Source organism: Sorex araneus, chromosome 1 (assembly GCF_027595985.1).
Source record: "Sorex araneus isolate mSorAra2 chromosome 1, mSorAra2.pri, whole genome shotgun sequence".
Lineage (NCBI taxonomy): Eukaryota > Metazoa > Chordata > Mammalia > Eulipotyphla > Soricidae > Sorex > Sorex araneus.
The window spans coordinates 396598302-396617743 of record NC_073302.1 but is presented as its reverse complement, the minus strand read 5'-3'; the positions used below and the strand labels follow the sequence as shown (position 1 = coordinate 396617743).

At 34.5% G+C, this 19442-nt stretch overlaps 1 protein-coding gene across 1 annotated transcript in view; it reads right to left on the bottom strand.

The window, feature by feature from the left end:
- Nucleotides 1-1101: 1101 nt before the first annotated feature.
- Nucleotides 1102-19442, bottom strand: part of SEMA3E (semaphorin 3E) — a 241595-nt gene continuing 223254 nt past the window's right edge. The window contains exon 17 of the mRNA XM_004602144.2: nucleotides 1102-5659. Within this exon, the coding sequence (XP_004602201.1) occupies nucleotides 5207-5659 (453 nt within the window). The 3' untranslated portion in view covers nucleotides 1102-5206. The remainder of the gene's footprint in view (nucleotides 5660-19442) is intronic.

Here is a 19442-nt window from a genome sequence, read left to right as displayed (position 1 = left end):
CCTTTGTTGGGACCCTGTTTTGGGGTGCTAGGAACTAAGGGCAACTAAAGTGTAAGTTGAGTAAACATGACAGATGCCCAGGAATAAATATTATTTGGAGTCAAATAACTCCCAAGTTATAAAGCATAGCATTAACTGTCTTCTTGTGTCTATACAAAAAAAGCATTGCTCTAAAGTAAACTGCAAAGGACATAAAGGAAAGAGAAAAGCAATATTTCACTTACAAATACAAGTCCAGAGATCTCTGAAGAATTTAACTCTACAAGTCACAGGTTCTGGTTAGGGGAAATAAGTGATTAACAGATAGGGGAAGCAGAGCACTAAGAGAAGTTAAAGATAAACACAGACAAATGGGAGTGCCTCAAGAGCATGTGATGGATGCAACCCAATATACCTAAGGTCTCTGTGGCAAGGGAGAAAGGACAAACTGTTATTCTACACTGAGGGTTGAATCTGTGCCATATGATTGCAAGACAAGCGCATAACTGGCTGTACTGTCTCTCCAGCCCCTTCTAACTCAGAGATCCTAAGCCTACGTAGAATTCAACTATACACTGCTGTCATCAAATGTAGAAAGTAGAAAGATTCCAGTTGTAGGACCACAAAGAACTACCCTAGGACTGCTGCAAAATTCTTCCTTTAAAACATGGTCATGAATTATTTACCAAAAAATAAAAGTTGCCTGAAAACAAAACTCCTAAAAGATTCATTTAACACTAAATCTAATTTAAATGACTAGTCAAAGTCCATAAAAGTAATGCAGAAAACATAAATTCGGATCCATTAAGACAAACTAAAATTTGCAAAAACTGCAAATACTCTGCATCTAACCATTTTACAAAAATTAATTTTCCCATATCTCTTATCTGGGTGATGTAGATTTTAAGTGAAATTGTGACTGCTGGTCCTAGAAACATGATGTATAAGTAAACCCAATTTTTGCAGTGTAGAGAGAGGAATTGACTTTTAGCTCTTTGAGAAAGTTGGAAAGAGACTGACAGTCTATATTAATTTAGTATTATATATTTACATATAGGCTGGGCAAATTATGAAACTTAAATTCAAGTGGCAATAACTTAGAAAACACTCTTTGTACATCACTTAAGGGTTTAACAAATATTTATTTCATTTTCACCTATTTGAGTCAAATCAAAGTTGTACATAACGGTAGTAATAACTCGGTGGATACTGGAGAGCCGTGTGATAGTTAAAGAGTCATCATTAATGGTATTTTCAGCTTGCTACCAGATGATAATGTCTCTGGCTTTCAATCGGTAAAAACAAAAAAAAATATGGCACATGCAGTGATGGAACCAGGCAAGCAAATAAAAGGAAGTCATACAGACAAGAATACCCAGTCTAGTAATCTAGTTTATAATTGAGGCCTCTGTACACAAACAGACACATCCAATTCATAATAAAAGCCAAAATATACTATCTGCTTAAGAAAAATAAGATAAAATAAGCACATATGCTTAAGTAATGATCAAAAGCATTTGTGGAAAATCTAATTTTTATATCTGATTCAAATGCAACCATTGTTGGCCTGAAAAATGAGCACTGCTTTTGAAAAACTAATTCAATGTATACTTTGTCATAAGATACAGATCAACTCTTTACTGTTATCATAACTGTGACAGTTTCTCCTGGGATCTCAAATACCAATGCAATGTTAAATAATTTTAAAATAAATCTGGCAGGCTAAGAATGCAATACTTCATTTTTAAGAACAACAACTGCTGGATTTGTTTCTTGCTTGACGTCAACACTCAAAATTATTTTATTTTACAAATTTTACAAATGTTCATAATCACTATGAAGATTTACAAAACCCTATGCCCTCTAAGAAATATTAAATACATGATAAAACAGCCTAAGTATTTAGCTAATTTTGGAAAGAAAAAAATTGTAAGATATATCGATATATATATGGAATTTCCACTTACAACGCAGGCAATGACTTTCCATTCCCCTTTTTTCTATAGCTCTTATTCATCATTAATTCTATTTTAATCTTTGTTTCTCCACATTAATAGCTCTGCATTGAAATATTAATAAATACTAAAATTAAAAGGTAATACAGAATGGTAGCCATAGAAGAAACTTTACTAGGCACGAAGTAAAACTGATTTAAGGGTATCCTCCTTGCTAACAATGCTGCGTGTCTAGATCATTGGGTGACATAGAGCATAAAGAGAAAAAACACAATGTATTACCTCAAAACTTATTATAGTTATAGTCTTTTACACAGAATTATATAGGAGTGGTGCTAACAGGCAGGAGACTGATCCTAGAAAGATGGCACTTTGCTATTAAGACAAACAGATGGAATGATTGATTCCTAGCTGTGTGTTCCAAGAGGACATAATTTCTCTCTTTCACCAAATGTCTGAAAAAGTGGGGAGGTTGGGAAGAAATTTAAGTCCATTAAAATCTTATAGATGTCTGAAGTATATAACATCCTGAGTTCACGAAAGGGGATAAAACTGATACAAGCTTAAGTATTTCTCAAAGGAGATGCTAAATTTGAATTCTGAGGGGGCATAAAAGCCAGAAAAGGGGTGTGTGTGTGTGTGTGTGTGTGTGTGTGTGTGTGTGTGTGTTTGTGTGATGTTTCTGGTTTTCAAGAAACACTGAAAAAAAATAAAACACCCTAGATTGTTGTTTCATGAGTATTTTGAGTAGGCAATGCATATTTACCTTAAAATATATCATAGCGATTAAGTGTATGTGTGTGAGTATTCACATATACCTTATGTATATATGTATGTATGGGAGTTGGGGGAAGAAAAACGGGGAGAGAAAATAGATATATAGTATATGTATATACACACATACATAGCATATAGTACTCTCCCTAAATTGTTAGCTTTGGTCTTCACATTTTTCAGTATCCTTTCAAATCAGTACTCTGGCTTGGGGCGAAGGATCCCAAAGAGTGCTTAGGAGACAAAGGGTTGATGTGTTATTCAATAAGCAATTTTAGCGCTTTATGGAAACTATTTCTTTTCTAGTTAATACTCTTCACTTTTTAAAAAAAAAAATTTTGCAGACTCTTTTAATATTTAAAATTTGTGAGAGAAAAGTTAACTTTCTTGGACTTCAGTTACCAGATATTTTATTTCATAAATGAGAATACTATCATGGTTATAATGAATATTATTTTAATGTATATTATGTATATTATTAATGCATATTATGGTTAAAAATGTAACTTCTTATACATATTTGTCTTACCTTTTATGCAAATTTGAATGCTGGATAGAATAGTGCTTCTCCCTGTAGTGTTAGTATAGAAATATTTTCATAAATTATATACTTTCTTGATTAAGCTATTTATTTGGAGTATTTTGCATAAACTTTATGAACAACATTGTGTTCAGTAGTTATGGTTCAAGCTTTATGTAAAATAGTTACATTTCATTAAATTTCTGCTGATTTTAAATAATCAGAGTGAGCACAATGGCCCCCAGTGGATTCTTAGTTAAATACGAAGAGTGCTCTTTTGAAATGTTAATTTTCAGTGTATTTGTATCTTTTAGACACTTTGGAGCTATGGGGTTGACCCAATAAACTTTTGAGTTTTTTTGAAAGATTTATAAACTTATGAATTGCAATAAATTATTCACACTTAACTTTTTAAATTATGTAGCCAATAAGTTAGCTTTAAAAACAGAATAATTTATGGGGCCGGAGCGATAGTACAGTGGGTAGGGCGTTTGCCTTGCACCCGGCAAACCCGGGTTCGATCCCCGGCATCCCATATGGTCCCCCGAGCACCACCAGGAGTAATTCTTGAGTGAAGAGCCAGGAGTAACCCCTGAGCATTGCTGGGTGTGACACCCCCCAAAAAACCCATATTAATTTAAATTTGATATGTAAATAAATATCCATAACTGACTTCATGTGTTACTTCTTTTTATTCTTTTAAAATTATAACTTTTGTAAATTTCATATTTAGGAAAGTTAATTGCTTAGTGGGATAGGAAGAAAGACTTCAAGAAGCACCCATTCTCATAAAGAAGTTTTGATAGTTTTACAAGAGAAAACATAAAATTCTTCTGAACACTTGCTAGTTAATCACATCAGTGAAGCACTTTTTATGCTAAAGTAAAATAATGAAAAATACAAAAATGAGGACACTTAAAAATTTATTAATAAACAACACGTTATTTTGGAAATAATTTTCTACTGTAGAGAAGGGTATTTAGAAAGCATTAAACTTGTTTTAAGTGTTGTTTGAAGCTTTAGTGCTACAGTATTTTCATTTTGTACCTATAAGATAATTATTCATAAAAAAGTTTCCAAACTAACCATAACCTGGGCACTGAAGAAATTTCATTTCAGCTATTTTTTTTAGAAAGTGCATTAGATGAGTTTATGGAGAAATTTTCATATCTTTACTAACCAGCTGTATGTTTATGAAAAAGGTATATAAAGTATATATTTTCTACCACAAGAGGGCAGCAAAAGATTTCTCATTAAAAGTTCTAAGGCTTACCATCTGTTTTGTTTTGCCGTTCATTTATATCTTTCCGAGAAGTTACTTTAATTTATTGTTACCACACTGGAGAAAAATTTGAAGGGTGTGTGTTTTCATTATGAACCATAATTACATATTGTGAATGTAATTTAATGAATGTTTTATGAAAGGCATAAGCCTCAAGTTGACCACACTTCTTTCATGGTTTGTAGAAACCAGAAAACACCTGCTTCATAAAACTCAGAGACTTAGACAACACCAATCAGTATCTTATCAATAGAGGAAACCTGGGAATGACAAAATATCTGATATTTCATACAAATTATATTTGGTTGAAAGGCAAAATTCTGAAAAATAAAAACTTTTAATTTTTTTTCTGCAATGATTAAGTCTTTACATTTTCTTCAGCATTGAAATTATATTTTCATCCATGGGTGAAATAATAATTGCCATGGAAAATAAAACGAGTACTCAAAACGACATCAATGTGCACTTTTCCATGAATCTAATGGGGAAATCATTGAACAAAATACTTGTTTAAAAAATTAATTTTATATGAGAGTTAGCCAGTCAAATAAGTATATAGAATAATTTATCGTAGCACATTTATAGTAATTTCTGTATTACAGAAATATATTTTAAGTAATGCAGAGAAGTTTGATGATTTTTTTCCTTAAGTTTCCAAATACGAATCCTTCAGAAGCCAATAGACGTTTCCACCCATCAAGCCTTCAGCGTGTGTCTGGGCAGGCGATAGTGCTCTGCCTTGGCTCGGAGCTTCTTTTCTTTGGGGTTGGCGTACTTCCACTTAGAGGGTGACATTTTAAGCTTTTTCCTCTTTTTATCTGTGCACCATACTTTTTCGCAGTATTCTTCTACTCTTTGGAAGTTGCTATAACCAATAAGCTGCAGGAATTCCTTATACCATGGCTTTGCTCCCGGTGGGATGCTGCTCTGGGCAGGACAAGGCATCTTGTGAGGTCCATCCTCTTCGTAGTCTTTGTTAAACATTTCCTCCACTCTATTCTCTTCCACTACCTCCAGGGTGATTTTACGGATGGTGTGGACGAAACTATGCTCTACTGTTTGGCAAAAGTAGATTCCGGTGTCCATTTTTCGTACCCTTAGGAAGAGCAAGCCAAGGTCCATCTTGACCACTCTGTCATCTGTCTTCACCTGCAAGAACAAGAGAATTAAAATGGAACTGAAGTACTAATCAGAAGAAAGAACACCAGCATGTGACTCTTGCTATTCCCTTCTTTGAGTTTGTTTACATTTCCGATATGATGGGGCAAAAACCTGAATATCATAGGTGAATAGAGATACAGAAAAAAGATAACCAGGCACTCGAACATGTGTGTTTCCTGTAAGTTAATTACTTTTGAGATGGCTTCATATCACGATTTGAAATAATTTCATACTAACGTTCATAAGAGCAAAGCGAACTAATTATCCCTATCATAATCTCAATTAGTCTTTAGGAAAAGACATCACTTCAGTTATCATTCAAAGTAAGAGTGAAATGCAGATTGTCAAATTGATTTATTTTAAAGTTTGTTTATAAAGACAACAATCACCAGCATTTTAAGCTGTGATCTGGCAGACGAATGCTGTGCCTGTCAACTCAAAGTTCTCAAACTTTACACAGGAAACTACTAGGACCATCTTTACTACTTTAAAACTGCGATCTATTGACAACTTTTGCTGACAATGAATCTGTAACCCCTGACACAGCCTATAAAGAACACAGTCATTTTACAGAATGGTATGTCATTTGCCTCATTTTCTTCAGGCCTCTCGGCATCACAATGACTAAGAGATTACTCAAGCAATCTCTTAGCCATTGTTTTCTTCATAAATTTACTCTTTTTTTGAAACCAGCTATAATCATAGCATGCTTCTAATAATTACAGGCTCTGAAGTTTAGTTTCAATTGTTTTTAAATTTGTGGTTGCAGGTGACATAGATGGATTCTATCCCCTTACAAGGTTTTTGGTGTTGTTTTCTAATATGTGAAGCACGAGATTAATATTATTTTGGGGGCTTCTTGTTCCATCCTGGACTTCTTCTGAACATTTTTCATTGCTTGTAATGCACAAATCCTTCATCCTTCTGCCATCTCATTTTTTATTTTCATCCATTTGCAGCTTCTATATTTCTGTTTTAATCAGTTTCCCTCAGATGATGCATTTTACACATAGATAATTCATTAGTTTGTGTTTCCACTGAGTTACAAAACACGAGATTTATCACTTAGAATTCAATGGCCTTCTTTATAAACTGTACCCGTCCCTTTTACTAATTTGCCTACTTCAGACAATTACAACATAATTCATCTGGTCTTTCTGGGGTCAACTGCTAATCCTTCATGTCTTCAGTGTTGACTGTCAGAAACACTATTCCCTTCAATTTTTTTTCTTTTAAATTTTGGATCACATCTGAAGGTTCTCAGGGCTTACTTCTGGCTCTGTGATCACTCCTGGCCATGATCAGGGCACCATATGAGGTACCAAGGATCAAACCTGGGTTGGCCACTTGCAATGCAAGTGCCCTGACTTCTATACCACCTGGTCCCTATTTCATGATTTCTGAGACAATATCAGGCTTTCATATATGATTATTGATAGTTTTCAACCATACCAAATGAACCCCCACAATATTATTTCTTGTGCCTGTTTTTTTGTCAGGTTTGATGTAATTTTAGGACTGATGTTTTTACATCTAGCTAGAGAGACTACTAACCACATCGATACCACAATGTGGTATCCCCCTCCCCCTCTACCCATCTAACTGTTAATCTCCATTCATAGATATTAGCACATATTTCCTGAAAATACATAACAGTTCTTCAATTAATTTCCTTCTTATAGCCCCATTATTTCACTTAACTTTTCACTGTTATCAGAGAAATTATTCAGACCTAATGCTTGCCCAAGCAGATAAGACTTGTTTAATTAATCCCATTTTACCTCTCTAAATCGCATTCCCCCAAAACTAAAAAAAATACTTCCCAAACTGGGGTTGGTGAACAAGGTTGTTTTTGGAGAGTATCATTTTCTAGAAGAATTTCTTATTTCATTGAACTAATTTTAATGAAAAATAAAAAAAAATTAATAAATGGTATTTGGATCATATTGAAAGATCAACTACATGGTTAGTATTTGTGTTTATCCCAAATTCAGAGCTTTAATATTTTCTGATTACTGAAAAGAACAAATATGGATTTAATATGTTAATAATATATTTCAGCCAGGTGAATATCAACCAATATCCCAGTACAGCAATGTACAAAGTTTTGAATTCATTTGAAAAGAGCTTTGGGAGATTTAGTGGCACACAATGCTATAGATGTTTTACACACACATATGCATACACATGTAGACTATGTAGTAGTCTATATCCCTGCTATAGTGTGGAGGTATTGATTGCAGAAAATAAATAATCATCATATTAAATATTTAAACAATGCATAAGATTATTATTTATTTGCTAATTTGTCTTGCCTCGATATTTGAGTAAAGCTATAAGCATAGAGGGTATATTTCTAATTTAATTCTTACAAATATATATACATATATATATATATATAGATTTTTGAGAAACATTTAGTGATACACAGGGGTCACTCCTGGCTCTGCACTCAGAGATTACCCCTGGCGGTGCTCAACGGACCTTATAGGATACTGGGAATTGAACCCGGGTTGGCCGCGGGCAAGGCAAACGCCCTATCTGCTGTGCTATCCCTACAGCCTCTTATAAATATTTTATGAACAGCTTAATGACATTTATGTAAATAGGCAAATAAAATTCTTTATTTTACGGGCAGGTAGCTGGGGTAGACTGCATAATCTCATGTCCTTTTCATGACTCCTTGTGTTCTGTCCTCTGTGTTGCCTGCCATCTTATTTCACATGTCTGGATCCCATTTCAATGTTATTCTTTTTTCCTTTTCCTTAGTGAGATCTATTTTCCTGTCCATCAATGCACTTTTAGAAACTTATTTCCAGATTTAATATTTTATTTATTTCATTAGAGTCTATCAAGCAAGGTCTTCTGTTTCCTTCCGTGACTCATTAGCACTAACACTCACCACACTCAAGCTTTTATGTCCCTCTTCCAATTATTTTCCCATACAAGTTTTGTGTACTGTCAGTTTTTATTGAGGGTAATGTTCTACTTTTTAATTATTCAAACATTCCAACTGAATAATATGTTCAACAGATAGTGAAAATAAGAGCATATTAATTTGCTTATAGTGTACAGCATGCACGGCACTGGGATAGACCGAAGAGTATATGTCTAATTATAATCTGAATAGGAAGAAAGCAAGCACGATTTTAGTAGTACTTAGTTGTTCATTAAAGAGGGCATTACTTTATAGATCAATTCTGTATCTTTGCCTTCAGCAGAAAAGAATATGCACATAAACATTCTCAGAATAACATTCTTTGTTCTCCTCTATTATATCTCCTGTGAAAGTGAATAACAGATGAGAAACTATAGAAGTCATTTAGCCTGCTTTCTGAGACAGAACAAATGGTATACGGACGTATATCTTAAAATTAAAAAAGGAAAACAAGAAATAAGTACAAAACCTTGACCACAGGCTTGGAAGTCTTTTGAAAACAATTTCAAGACTGGCTATAAGAAATAGATATTTCTTTTTTAATCAGAAATCCAAGTTTGAGAAAAGGACATTGTCTGATATAGTTCATATGCATGTTAGAGATAGTACTTGTCTCAGAATTTTGTTTCTCCCCCTCCTGGTTATAGTCAATCATAAATCCAGGAATAAAATATCTTTAAGCAAAAATCTGGATGCCTCTAAACAATGTAGATCAAACCACCCCTGCAAGTTAAATTTACCATCTACAGATTGTGAATAAATAAAAATAAAAAATTACCAAGAACTTTTTATCTGAAGTCCTCCCACAACTATTTTTGTCTTTCTATCTCAGTTAACAAGAGTACCTTTACGGAATTGATTTCAACCAGCTGTAAGCACAGCTGGTTTCCAGGTCTGTAGACCAGATTTCCTTGGTAAGGAAGATGGTACATAATACATCATTTTTTATCAAGTATTATATAGGCAAACTACAAAAATAAAAAAAAAACCTACAAAAATCCAGAAAATCTTACTGAAAATGGTTTTAATAGCTTATATATAAAGATTGATTCAGTATGTTTTGTAATCTCAAATAAAAAAATAATTGAACAAAGGACCCCTTACATCTGGTAGCTAGCTGGTCAGAAAGAAGCAGTGATTTCCACGTGTATGAACCAGATGGTTCTACACACTTCAGAGGAAAACATAAGCCTTTAATTGGCTTACTTCAGAATATATTTAACAATGAAATCAGTTTAATCAAGAAATAAAGGCCAGCAGCTTTCATACTTACTTGTTTATCTGACCTACCTTGGTAGAAAAGAAATATTGGTTGTCATGCAGACAATATAATAAATATGTCAGCATAAAATTTTCTTTTATTAAAATCATTTTTCACTGTAAACCTAATATACAAGAACGATGACTGACTTGTATGGATACAGTGAAATGCTTAAATCAGGAAACCCATCACATTATCAAGTTGCATTTACCAAGAAAAAATCAAGTTGCATTTATGTTGAAATCTTATTTCCAGTCCAAGATGTGAGAAAGACAACACAATAAGTATTAACTTAAAGCCATGCTGCAAAATCATGAATACTCAAAGCCCCTTTTCATAGTGAGGAATTTATATTCAATCACCAATTAATACATAAAAAAATGGAATGAACTTTGGAAAGGTAACAAAAGAGAAATAGAGGAGAAAAATGGGAAGATGTTATAGATATTCTATTCAGAGGAGAAACCAAGACATTTGGTAGTTTTATACTGAATCTTGCTGATAACCCTTAAAATGTATTCAAGAGAGGCCGGAGAAATAGCAGAGATGCAGGGTGCTGGCTGTACACAGCAAGTAAAGTTTGATTGCTGACACTCCATATGGTCCCCAGAGACCCGGCAGAAGTGGAGTATAGAATAACATCACATGAGGCTGACACCCAACTACAGTAGATACAAGGGCCAGGGGGATTGTCCCAGAGCAGGAAGCCTGCTTCATGAGCGGAGTAGAGAAGGCAGATGGAATAGAGAAGGGATCACTAAGAAAATGATGGCTGGAGGAATCAGTCGAAATGGGAGATGCATGCCGAAAGTAGATGATGACCAAACATGATGACCTTCCAGTGTCTGTGCTGCAAGCCATAATGCCTAAAAGTAGAGAGTATGGGGAATATTATCTGCCATGAAGGCAGGGGGAGGGTGGTAAAGGGGGGGTATACCAGGGATATTGGTGGTGGGGAATGTGCACTGGTGGAGGGATAGGTGTTTGATCATTGTGTGATTGTAACCCAAACATGAAAGCTTGTAACTATCACCTGGTGATTCAATAAAATTAAAAAAAAAAAAGAAGTGATTCCTGAGATTGAAGCCAAGAGTAAACCAGGAGCACTGCAGGGTGTGGTCCCAAAGAAATAAAAAAAACTTTCAGAAGAGGGCTCCATCGAGTAAACAGCTGGGAAAGCTACTGATTTGCAAGTATCTGAGTCTGGGTGTGGCCCTCAAACAAAAACAAACTGTAGCACTGTCATCCCATTGTTTATCGATTTACTCCAGTGGGCACCAGTAACATCTCCATTGTGAAATTTCTTGTTATTGGTTTTGGCATATCAAATACACTACGGGTAGCTTGCCAGGCTCTGTTGTGTGGGAGGGATACTCTTGGTAGCTTGCCGGGCTCTCTGAGATGGATGGAGGAATTGAACACGGGTCGGCCGCGTGCAAGGCAAATGCCCTACCTGCTGTGCTATCACTCCAGTCCATACAAAAACAAACAAACAATATACCTTATATCCCCAATAAAGACAAAAATTAGAAAATTATAAATATTAGTGAGAATGTGGGAAAATGTGCATCCACAGAACTACTTAATGTAGGCAGTAAAGAAATTCTAAGAAGCAACATGATAATAATTATAGCTATGAAGGATGCTGATACATAATAATGCAGAAATTTGTACACAGTTGTAAAAAGGTTATTTGAAGACATATCATCATTAAAGATATGATAACATAAATTAAAAAAGAATTAAGATCAATAACACACTTTACTGATTTTGCAGCTCATGCATACTCAAAATGCTATAGAGTCAATAGACTGTAGCATTGTGCTTCTAGTGTAAACATATATGAGAAAGTGAAAATGAAAATGGAGAAAGGTGCATCAGGAAAAATAAAATCAACAAGAGAGATTTGTATTATGATTATGACAATGTACCAAAAGTATGTAGTATTATTAACTAAATTATCTATCTGAAGTAAGAAATAGAAAAGTAGCAAAGCACACAAATAATCCAGTTACCTGGTGGTTCAGAAACCAATAAATCAAGTTTTATTTTAAGACATGTTCAAGTTCTAGTGTACTATAATCATAAAATTTTAAAAAATATCTTTCATAAATAAGTTATAAGCACAGAGATAATCCAGTTACTTGGTGGTTCAGAAACCAGTAAATAAACCAAGTTTTATTTTAAGACATGTTCAAGTTCTAGTGTATATAATCATAAAATTTAAAAAAATATTTTTCATAAATAAGTTATAATCTATAGGTAATACCTTATTAGAAACTTAATAAGAATATTAGCATGATGAAAATGAAAAGACAATAAGGGAACAGAGGATAGAAATAAACATACTATTTAAACTTAGAGACACATATGATGAGGCAACAATCACTATAACTGGAATTCAAATTCAATAATAAATGCCTAAGGGGAAGAAAATACTATGCTAAAATTTAAGATACAAATATTTCCAAAATATATTGGTGCCTGGGTGCTGAGCATGGCACAGTAGAATTATAAGTATAATTATAATTATAAACTCTGGTACCTCATTATAATTTTTGTAGAAATAATAAATAAAGGTCTCTGAATCATACTTTAATATATTCTTTATAAAAGTACACCTTTTACTGCCACTAAGGCCTGAGAAAATCGCTTCTATGTTTTCATACAAAAAGAAGCAAGTGTCCCAACAGCAGTGCATGTACCCATTCCCTTAAGGTAGTATCATAGAACAGGATAAGAATAACATTCTTCAACATAAGCAGTTCAATGAGACTAAAATAATGGGTCCATATATGTATATATATATAATTCTATGCTCACATGTTTATGTAGATGGGCATTCTTTAAAATTATAAGACTATATCCATCATGTTAAATGAAGTGAAACTAAGGAATGAAGGAAGTTCATAGTTTTTGCAGGTCTATTGTTCTTGACACAGGTCTTACTACCATACTATAGTACTAATTTTAAGATGCCTTAAGTAAGAGGACTGAGGGACATCAAACAGATCCATCTAGGATTCCACACATCTAGGAAGACATAATTAATTTTCAAAGATGATCAATATTCCTAGGCTGGAGCGATAATATAGCGGGTAGGGCACTTGCCTTGCATGTAGCTGACCCGGGTTTGATTCCTCTGCTCCTCTTGGGGAATTCGTCAAGCTACCAAGAGTATCTAGCCCGCATGGCAGAGACTGGCAAGCTACCCATGGCATATTCAATATGCAAAAACCAGTAACAACAAGTCTCACAATGGAGATGTTACTGGTGCCTGCTCAAACAAATTGATGAGCAACAGGATGACAGTGACAGTGACAGTGATTGTAGTATGACATTATTGTGTCTTTTCCCCTTGCCACAAGGAGCTTAGGTTTATCCTGGTCACACCCATCAAGGTGCTCCTGAGCCACTCTCATTCCTTTGTTTATCTGTAACTACTTCTCTAGCTCTCTTCCCCAAACAGTTAATCAGCTTTTCCCCCTTGTCAGACACTGTTAATTTGTAAGGTCAAATCTTTCTAGGACACTGAATTTATATTGTAGTTAATATTGCCTTTCTCCCCTCCTTATGTCTTTTGAATAGTTTACTTTAAAGCAATGCCCTTTTTGTATAGACACAAGAAGACAATATTATACTTTTGTAACTTGGGATTTAATTGGCTTCGAATATTATTCATTCCTGGGCATCTGCTTTCTCGACTTGAGCCTCAGTTGCCCTCAATTCCTAGCACCCCAAAAACAGGGTCCCAGTGAGGGACAGGACGGACCCAGAGCAAGTGGTGAATTATGTGCTACGCTGGCATCGAGATGGGCCTGGCCAAAGTGCCTAATTCTTAACTATAAGTTAAGAGCTTGATCATGTACAAATGCTGTCATGGTTCAAAAGTAATGATGAGACTAGGACCCTGCTAGGGATAGGAAAGACTAATCTGGCCTGAACACTGCAGTCTGAGATCGAGATGGCCCCAGGAGAGCAATTCTATAAGCGTAATGCATATCTTACTGTGTCCATACAAAATGATTAATATTATGAATGCTTATATGTTTGCTGGATGAGGAGAGGAGAAACATAATCATGGATTCACCCTTGGGTGGGTTGTCCTGCTGAAAGAGAATCTGTCCTAGAAGCAGCATCCCCTAAGGGAAAGAACTGTAACCCTATTGATTGTGACCATACCTATGTGTAAGCCCCAACCCCCTCATTCTGGGGGCATTTAACTAGGCTGGAAGAGTGTTGGAGGGAGAGACCAAGAGCAGGGAGAGAAGCAGAGAGAGAGAGTGTCAGGAGTGAATGAAATAAAGGACAATGGATCGGTCAACTGGCTAGACCCTCGTTTCCTCCTCCTTCTGCCCCATGGCCCGGGCCGCTCCGGTTGGGCGAGCGGCCAGGGACCAACCTCCGAACCCGGGGGCAGCTGACAGGGAGAGCCGCCCGGGCTCTTTCCCGGTCGTGTGCCCCTGCCAGATAGTATTTTACAAGTGATCAATATTTCTAGAGAAGTAACAGGAATTATTTCTAAAACTATAGTGCACACTATAGAGATAGAGCACTTGCCTCATATCCTGTTGACCCCAGGATACGAGGGTCAGACAGAGTTGCTGAGTACACTGCTAGGAATAGGCCCTGGGCACAACTGTGTGTGGCCTCAAAAAGAAAAATAAATCTAATAAAACTGTACTTCCTGTTCTATTCTATAGCCAGAAAGTTGCATCATCTTTTCCATTAATGGTAAAGTGTCTTTGTCATTACAAATAAAAAGAAGATTTGTGTTAAACTGTTACTTGCTCTAGCTTAGGCATTTCAATGTTTGTCAGGGCTGAAAAAAAATGTAAATTCTGAACACTTACCATAAAGAGTTTTTAGTTTAGAAAAGATGAGCATGTTTTTTGAGACTAAGAAAAGCGAAAAGGGTTAAACAGATGTTTTCAAAAGTTCATGCACTTAAAAAAAAAGTGAAGCATGTTCATTAGGAACAAAACCTAACATTTTTGGTATATGTATATAAATGCAATAACATACATTTATATCTGCCATTTATCCCAAGATTTCTTGTCAGAAGTTAGACCTAGTTAAAATCAGGAAAACAGGGTTATTTAGCAAAGAAGATGGTAAAGTAAGAGATTTATAATTCTAGTTTTGATGACATAATTCAACTAATTCTAACATTTAAGTATATGATTAGTGTATTCCACTTTTCTTTGCTTTGTTTTTATGAGATACTATCTCCATGAGGAATTGAATCATCAATACATATATATTTTAATTGAAACAACACATTTAGCACAAATATAATAAACTAAGATATTTAGAAGAAACTGCTAATTGATAAGTTAATCATATCTCTTAAATTTCTCAACAGCATTGAAATGACTTTGATGAATTTTTCTTACTCTGTAGGTGGTCTGTTGACAGAGTTGAAAAGTAACATTTGGCACAGAGTCAAAAGCAAGTGAGAGTAAAATGAAATGCAAATTTTGGAGTTCTGATGTCAACTTACTTTCTCTCTTAAACTTCCTGCAATAAACATGCATAATTGTAACATGATTTACGTATTCCATTATATAAGAATATGTAGTTAGCTATTTTTAAATGAGATTTATTTATAAGATACACACATATTTTCCCTTAGAAAATCCACTTTCGGTAATAAGCATGCACAATTATACATGATTTAAGCCCTGTATTATATATTCATATATATTTATCTATTTTTAAATAAGATTTATTTCTAAGAAACAAACATATTTCCCCTCAAATAGAGTACCCATATGGAAAGATCAAAAGGGACCAAGGGAAAAATAGATCTTCCATACTGACCATGGGATTCTGGTGCTGACCTCATAGACCATGCTACCTTGCCTGCTCTATATCATAGAAATGAAGAAATTCATACATCTTGTGATTGTCCCGAAATTTCTTCCACTGGGAAATTTGTGAATACATAAATAAATATGTGCATATATATGCATTTACACTTATATATTTACACAAATATATGTTTATTACACACTGGGGAATATGTAAATACACATGCATATATGTATATATAATATATGTACACACACATATATATATTCCACTTCTTCCTAGAATAAAACACTGAATACAATGTCTATGGGATGTACTTAGGATTTGTTGGATAGTAACCTAAGGCATGAAGTTCAACATAATGCCCTACAGGAAAATATCCATATTTTTTTGTTTTTTCTGATAACTCATAGTCATAGAATTTAGTGTTTAACACTAAACACAGACACTTATGTGTTTTCATTTTGAGCTACTAAATCATAGCTCAATGTACTTCTTGTAAAAATTATATGGTGAAAATTTGGGATTTTGCAGGTTACACATTCTGTGTTATAAATAGTGTCACAAGATTTTAGCAAAAAAACCAGTGAGATATTTTGGCAAAAGAATAGAAATAATAGTATTAAAATAAAATTTTATTTACAAAATTTTATTCACATAATACCAGATGTGGCCCCTGGGTCAACTTCTATTTTAGATCTTTATAACATACAAAGAAATGTTCTAGTTATAAGTTTAAAAAAACACATATTACAAACTCGAATTTTTCTAAATAAGTATATTAAAGAAAGGAGTTATTTACATTCTGAGACATTTGAATAAACTATATTTTCCTTTATAATATGTAAAATTGCACACCCTGAACTGTTATTTTAATATAAGTGAGTAAATAAATTTAAATGTCTCCACACCTTTAAAATCACAACCCAAGGGCTGGAGAGATAGACTTGCCTTGCACATGGCCAACTGGGTTTGATCCCTGGCACCATATCACCCCTGAGCACTACCAAGAGTGATCCCTGAACTCAAAGCTAGAATTAAGCCCTGAGCATTGCTGGACATCACCTCAGAAAACAAGCAACTTCTCCTTGAGTCATAATCACCCTCTTGTTTTTCTCCTTTTCATTACCTGACACCATAAATAATATTCTTATTTAATCTTATTGTTTCCATTTTTCTGTTCTCCAGAATATAACTTCTATTAAAGCAAGACAAATTAAGAACTCCGTAAAATATTTTGAAATGAATAAAATATTTTCTCAAAATTTAAAGAAAATATTATTCAGTGTACTATATTTGTGTATGTAGGCACAAATAATAGAGCACTTACTTTGACAAGGAGTCCATTGTTTATGCTAACAGGCATAGAAAAGAACCCTAAAAGAGAATTCTGTAATGGAAATACAGTGATGTATATATCATAAAACAAATATTTATTATATCACTGCTTACAGTAGGAACTGTTTAAACTATTGGCTGTTTCACTTTTTGGGCCACACCTGGCGATGCACAGGGGTCACTCCTGGCTCTGCACTCAGGAATTATCCCTGGTGATGCTCATATGGGATGCTAGGAATTGAACCCAGGTCGGCCGTGTGCAAGGCAAACGCCCTGCCCGCTGTGCTATCGCTCCAGACCTGGCTGTTTCTTATACAACGAAAATGAAGAGTAGTTTTTTGGCTACCAAAACTGTATCTCCATGTGCCATTAAACTCTGATCTGTCCCATTAAATATATACATATGCAAAAAAAAACAGGAGGTTTTTTTCAGAAATGAAATTTAAAAATTTCTGTTGTGAAATTTTCCACTTTCTGCATGTTCCAAAGAACTCAACATCACATTTAAATTCTGTTCTCAGAAAGTTTGGGATTTAAAGAAAAGAATTTAAAGATTTGATTTAAATCTACTGCTTTTGACTATCCAGGAAATTTAGTTTTCAAGTAACAGTGAATATCCAGAAAAGTTAGCAAAATTCTTTCAACTGCCTCACCCATAATTTCTAATAATAAAGTAGTATAGTTTATAAAACTTCCAAGTGAAGTTCTAGGCAATGAATAAATGTAAAGCGATGTAGCTCTGGCACCAGAAATATCTGAGTTGAAGCAATAAGTCCGTCATTGACTTTGCTTATGAGACAGTATAACTTTAAGTTACTGTAAGTGATAATAAGTTGTAAGGAGGATACTGCACGTAGGGTGAAGTTGTGATGCCTCAGAATAATATGGGATGATAGTTTTTGTGTGCAGTAGATTCACATTAAAAAAATAGCTTCTTAGTGGCTGGGATATAGATCAGTGACAGAGCACATATCATTCATGTTTGAGGACCTGGGTTCAATCCTTGGCACCACACACATACAAAAGAGACACCTCTATTAGATCACTTCTATTACGTGTTTTCCCTTGAAGATATCACAATAACAAAATGAGCATCAAAACTATCATATCATCAAGCCAAGAGAAATGCTTCTCATGATGTCGCTACAAAGTAAGAATTCAATGAACCATTTATGAAATTAGTAAAATGTGCAATGATTATTCCATGTAGGATATTTAAGAAAGTAGGAAACTATAAAGTGCATATTCACAAGCAAGTAATTCACTTTCTTGGAAACCATATAAAATAATTCTAGATGATTCTCAGTTATTTTGTTAAGTAGCATTTTTTAAAGTTTCTTTTGAGAAAAAACTTTATCCACCTAAATAAGTGCTTTTCATTTACCTTCTGAGAGCTGAGTTTGAATCTTCAGGCAGATTTTATAGACTCAACATTTTCACTTCAATGAGAGGAATATGTATGTGTTACTATCTAAATGTTTTACAAAGGCTGTGACATGACTGCAAATTAATGGTGCTTAGTGTTCTGAAGGGCTGGAGTGATAGCACAGCGGTTGGTCTTCGCCTTTCTTGAGGCTGACCCGAGTTCGATTCCTCCGCCCCTCTCAAAGAGCCTGGCAAGCTACCAAGAGTATCAAGCCCTTGAGGCAGAGCCTGGCAAGCTACCCGTGCGTATTGGATATGCCAAAAACAGTAACAATAAGTCTCTAAATGAGAGACATTAGTGGTGCCCGCTCAAACAAATCAATGAGCAATGAGATAAGAGTGATAGTGTTCTGCAAGCCTTAATAGGCATTGTCAGAGGAGTATATAGAGGCATTCCCATATGTGCTATGATAAAAGTGAGCTCAGAATACAAATGCTGAAACCTCTTATAAACCTATGTAACACCAATAAATCCAATTCTATTAAAATTCTATTTTAACATTCTATTAAAATTTAACATTCTATTAAAATTACATTATCAATAAATATAATTTAAATAAATATTAAAATCTACAAATATGCCACATCCTTGTGAGGTAAGACATGAACGAGGTAAATGAAAACATATTTTACAATGGTTAAGACTTGATGGTAAAAGTATATGCATCATAGAAACTAAAATAAATGCAAAATGGGTTTTGAATAAAACTCTAACAAAGACTCGGTAATAACTTAAAATCAGTAAAAGTAGACATACATAGTCTGTTTTGTTATACACAACACACACATTTAGCTTTTGATGAAGTTAGCAAATTTCAATTTCTCTTTGTCTTGATTGTGAATGAATATATAGTTTTATACCTATATAAATCAAGTATTGGGGGGTGGAGTGATAGCACAGAAGTAGGGCGTTTGCCTTGCACCACAGGACCAACCCTAGTTCGATCCCCGGCATCCCATATGGTCCCCCAAGCACCACCAGCAGTAATTCTTGA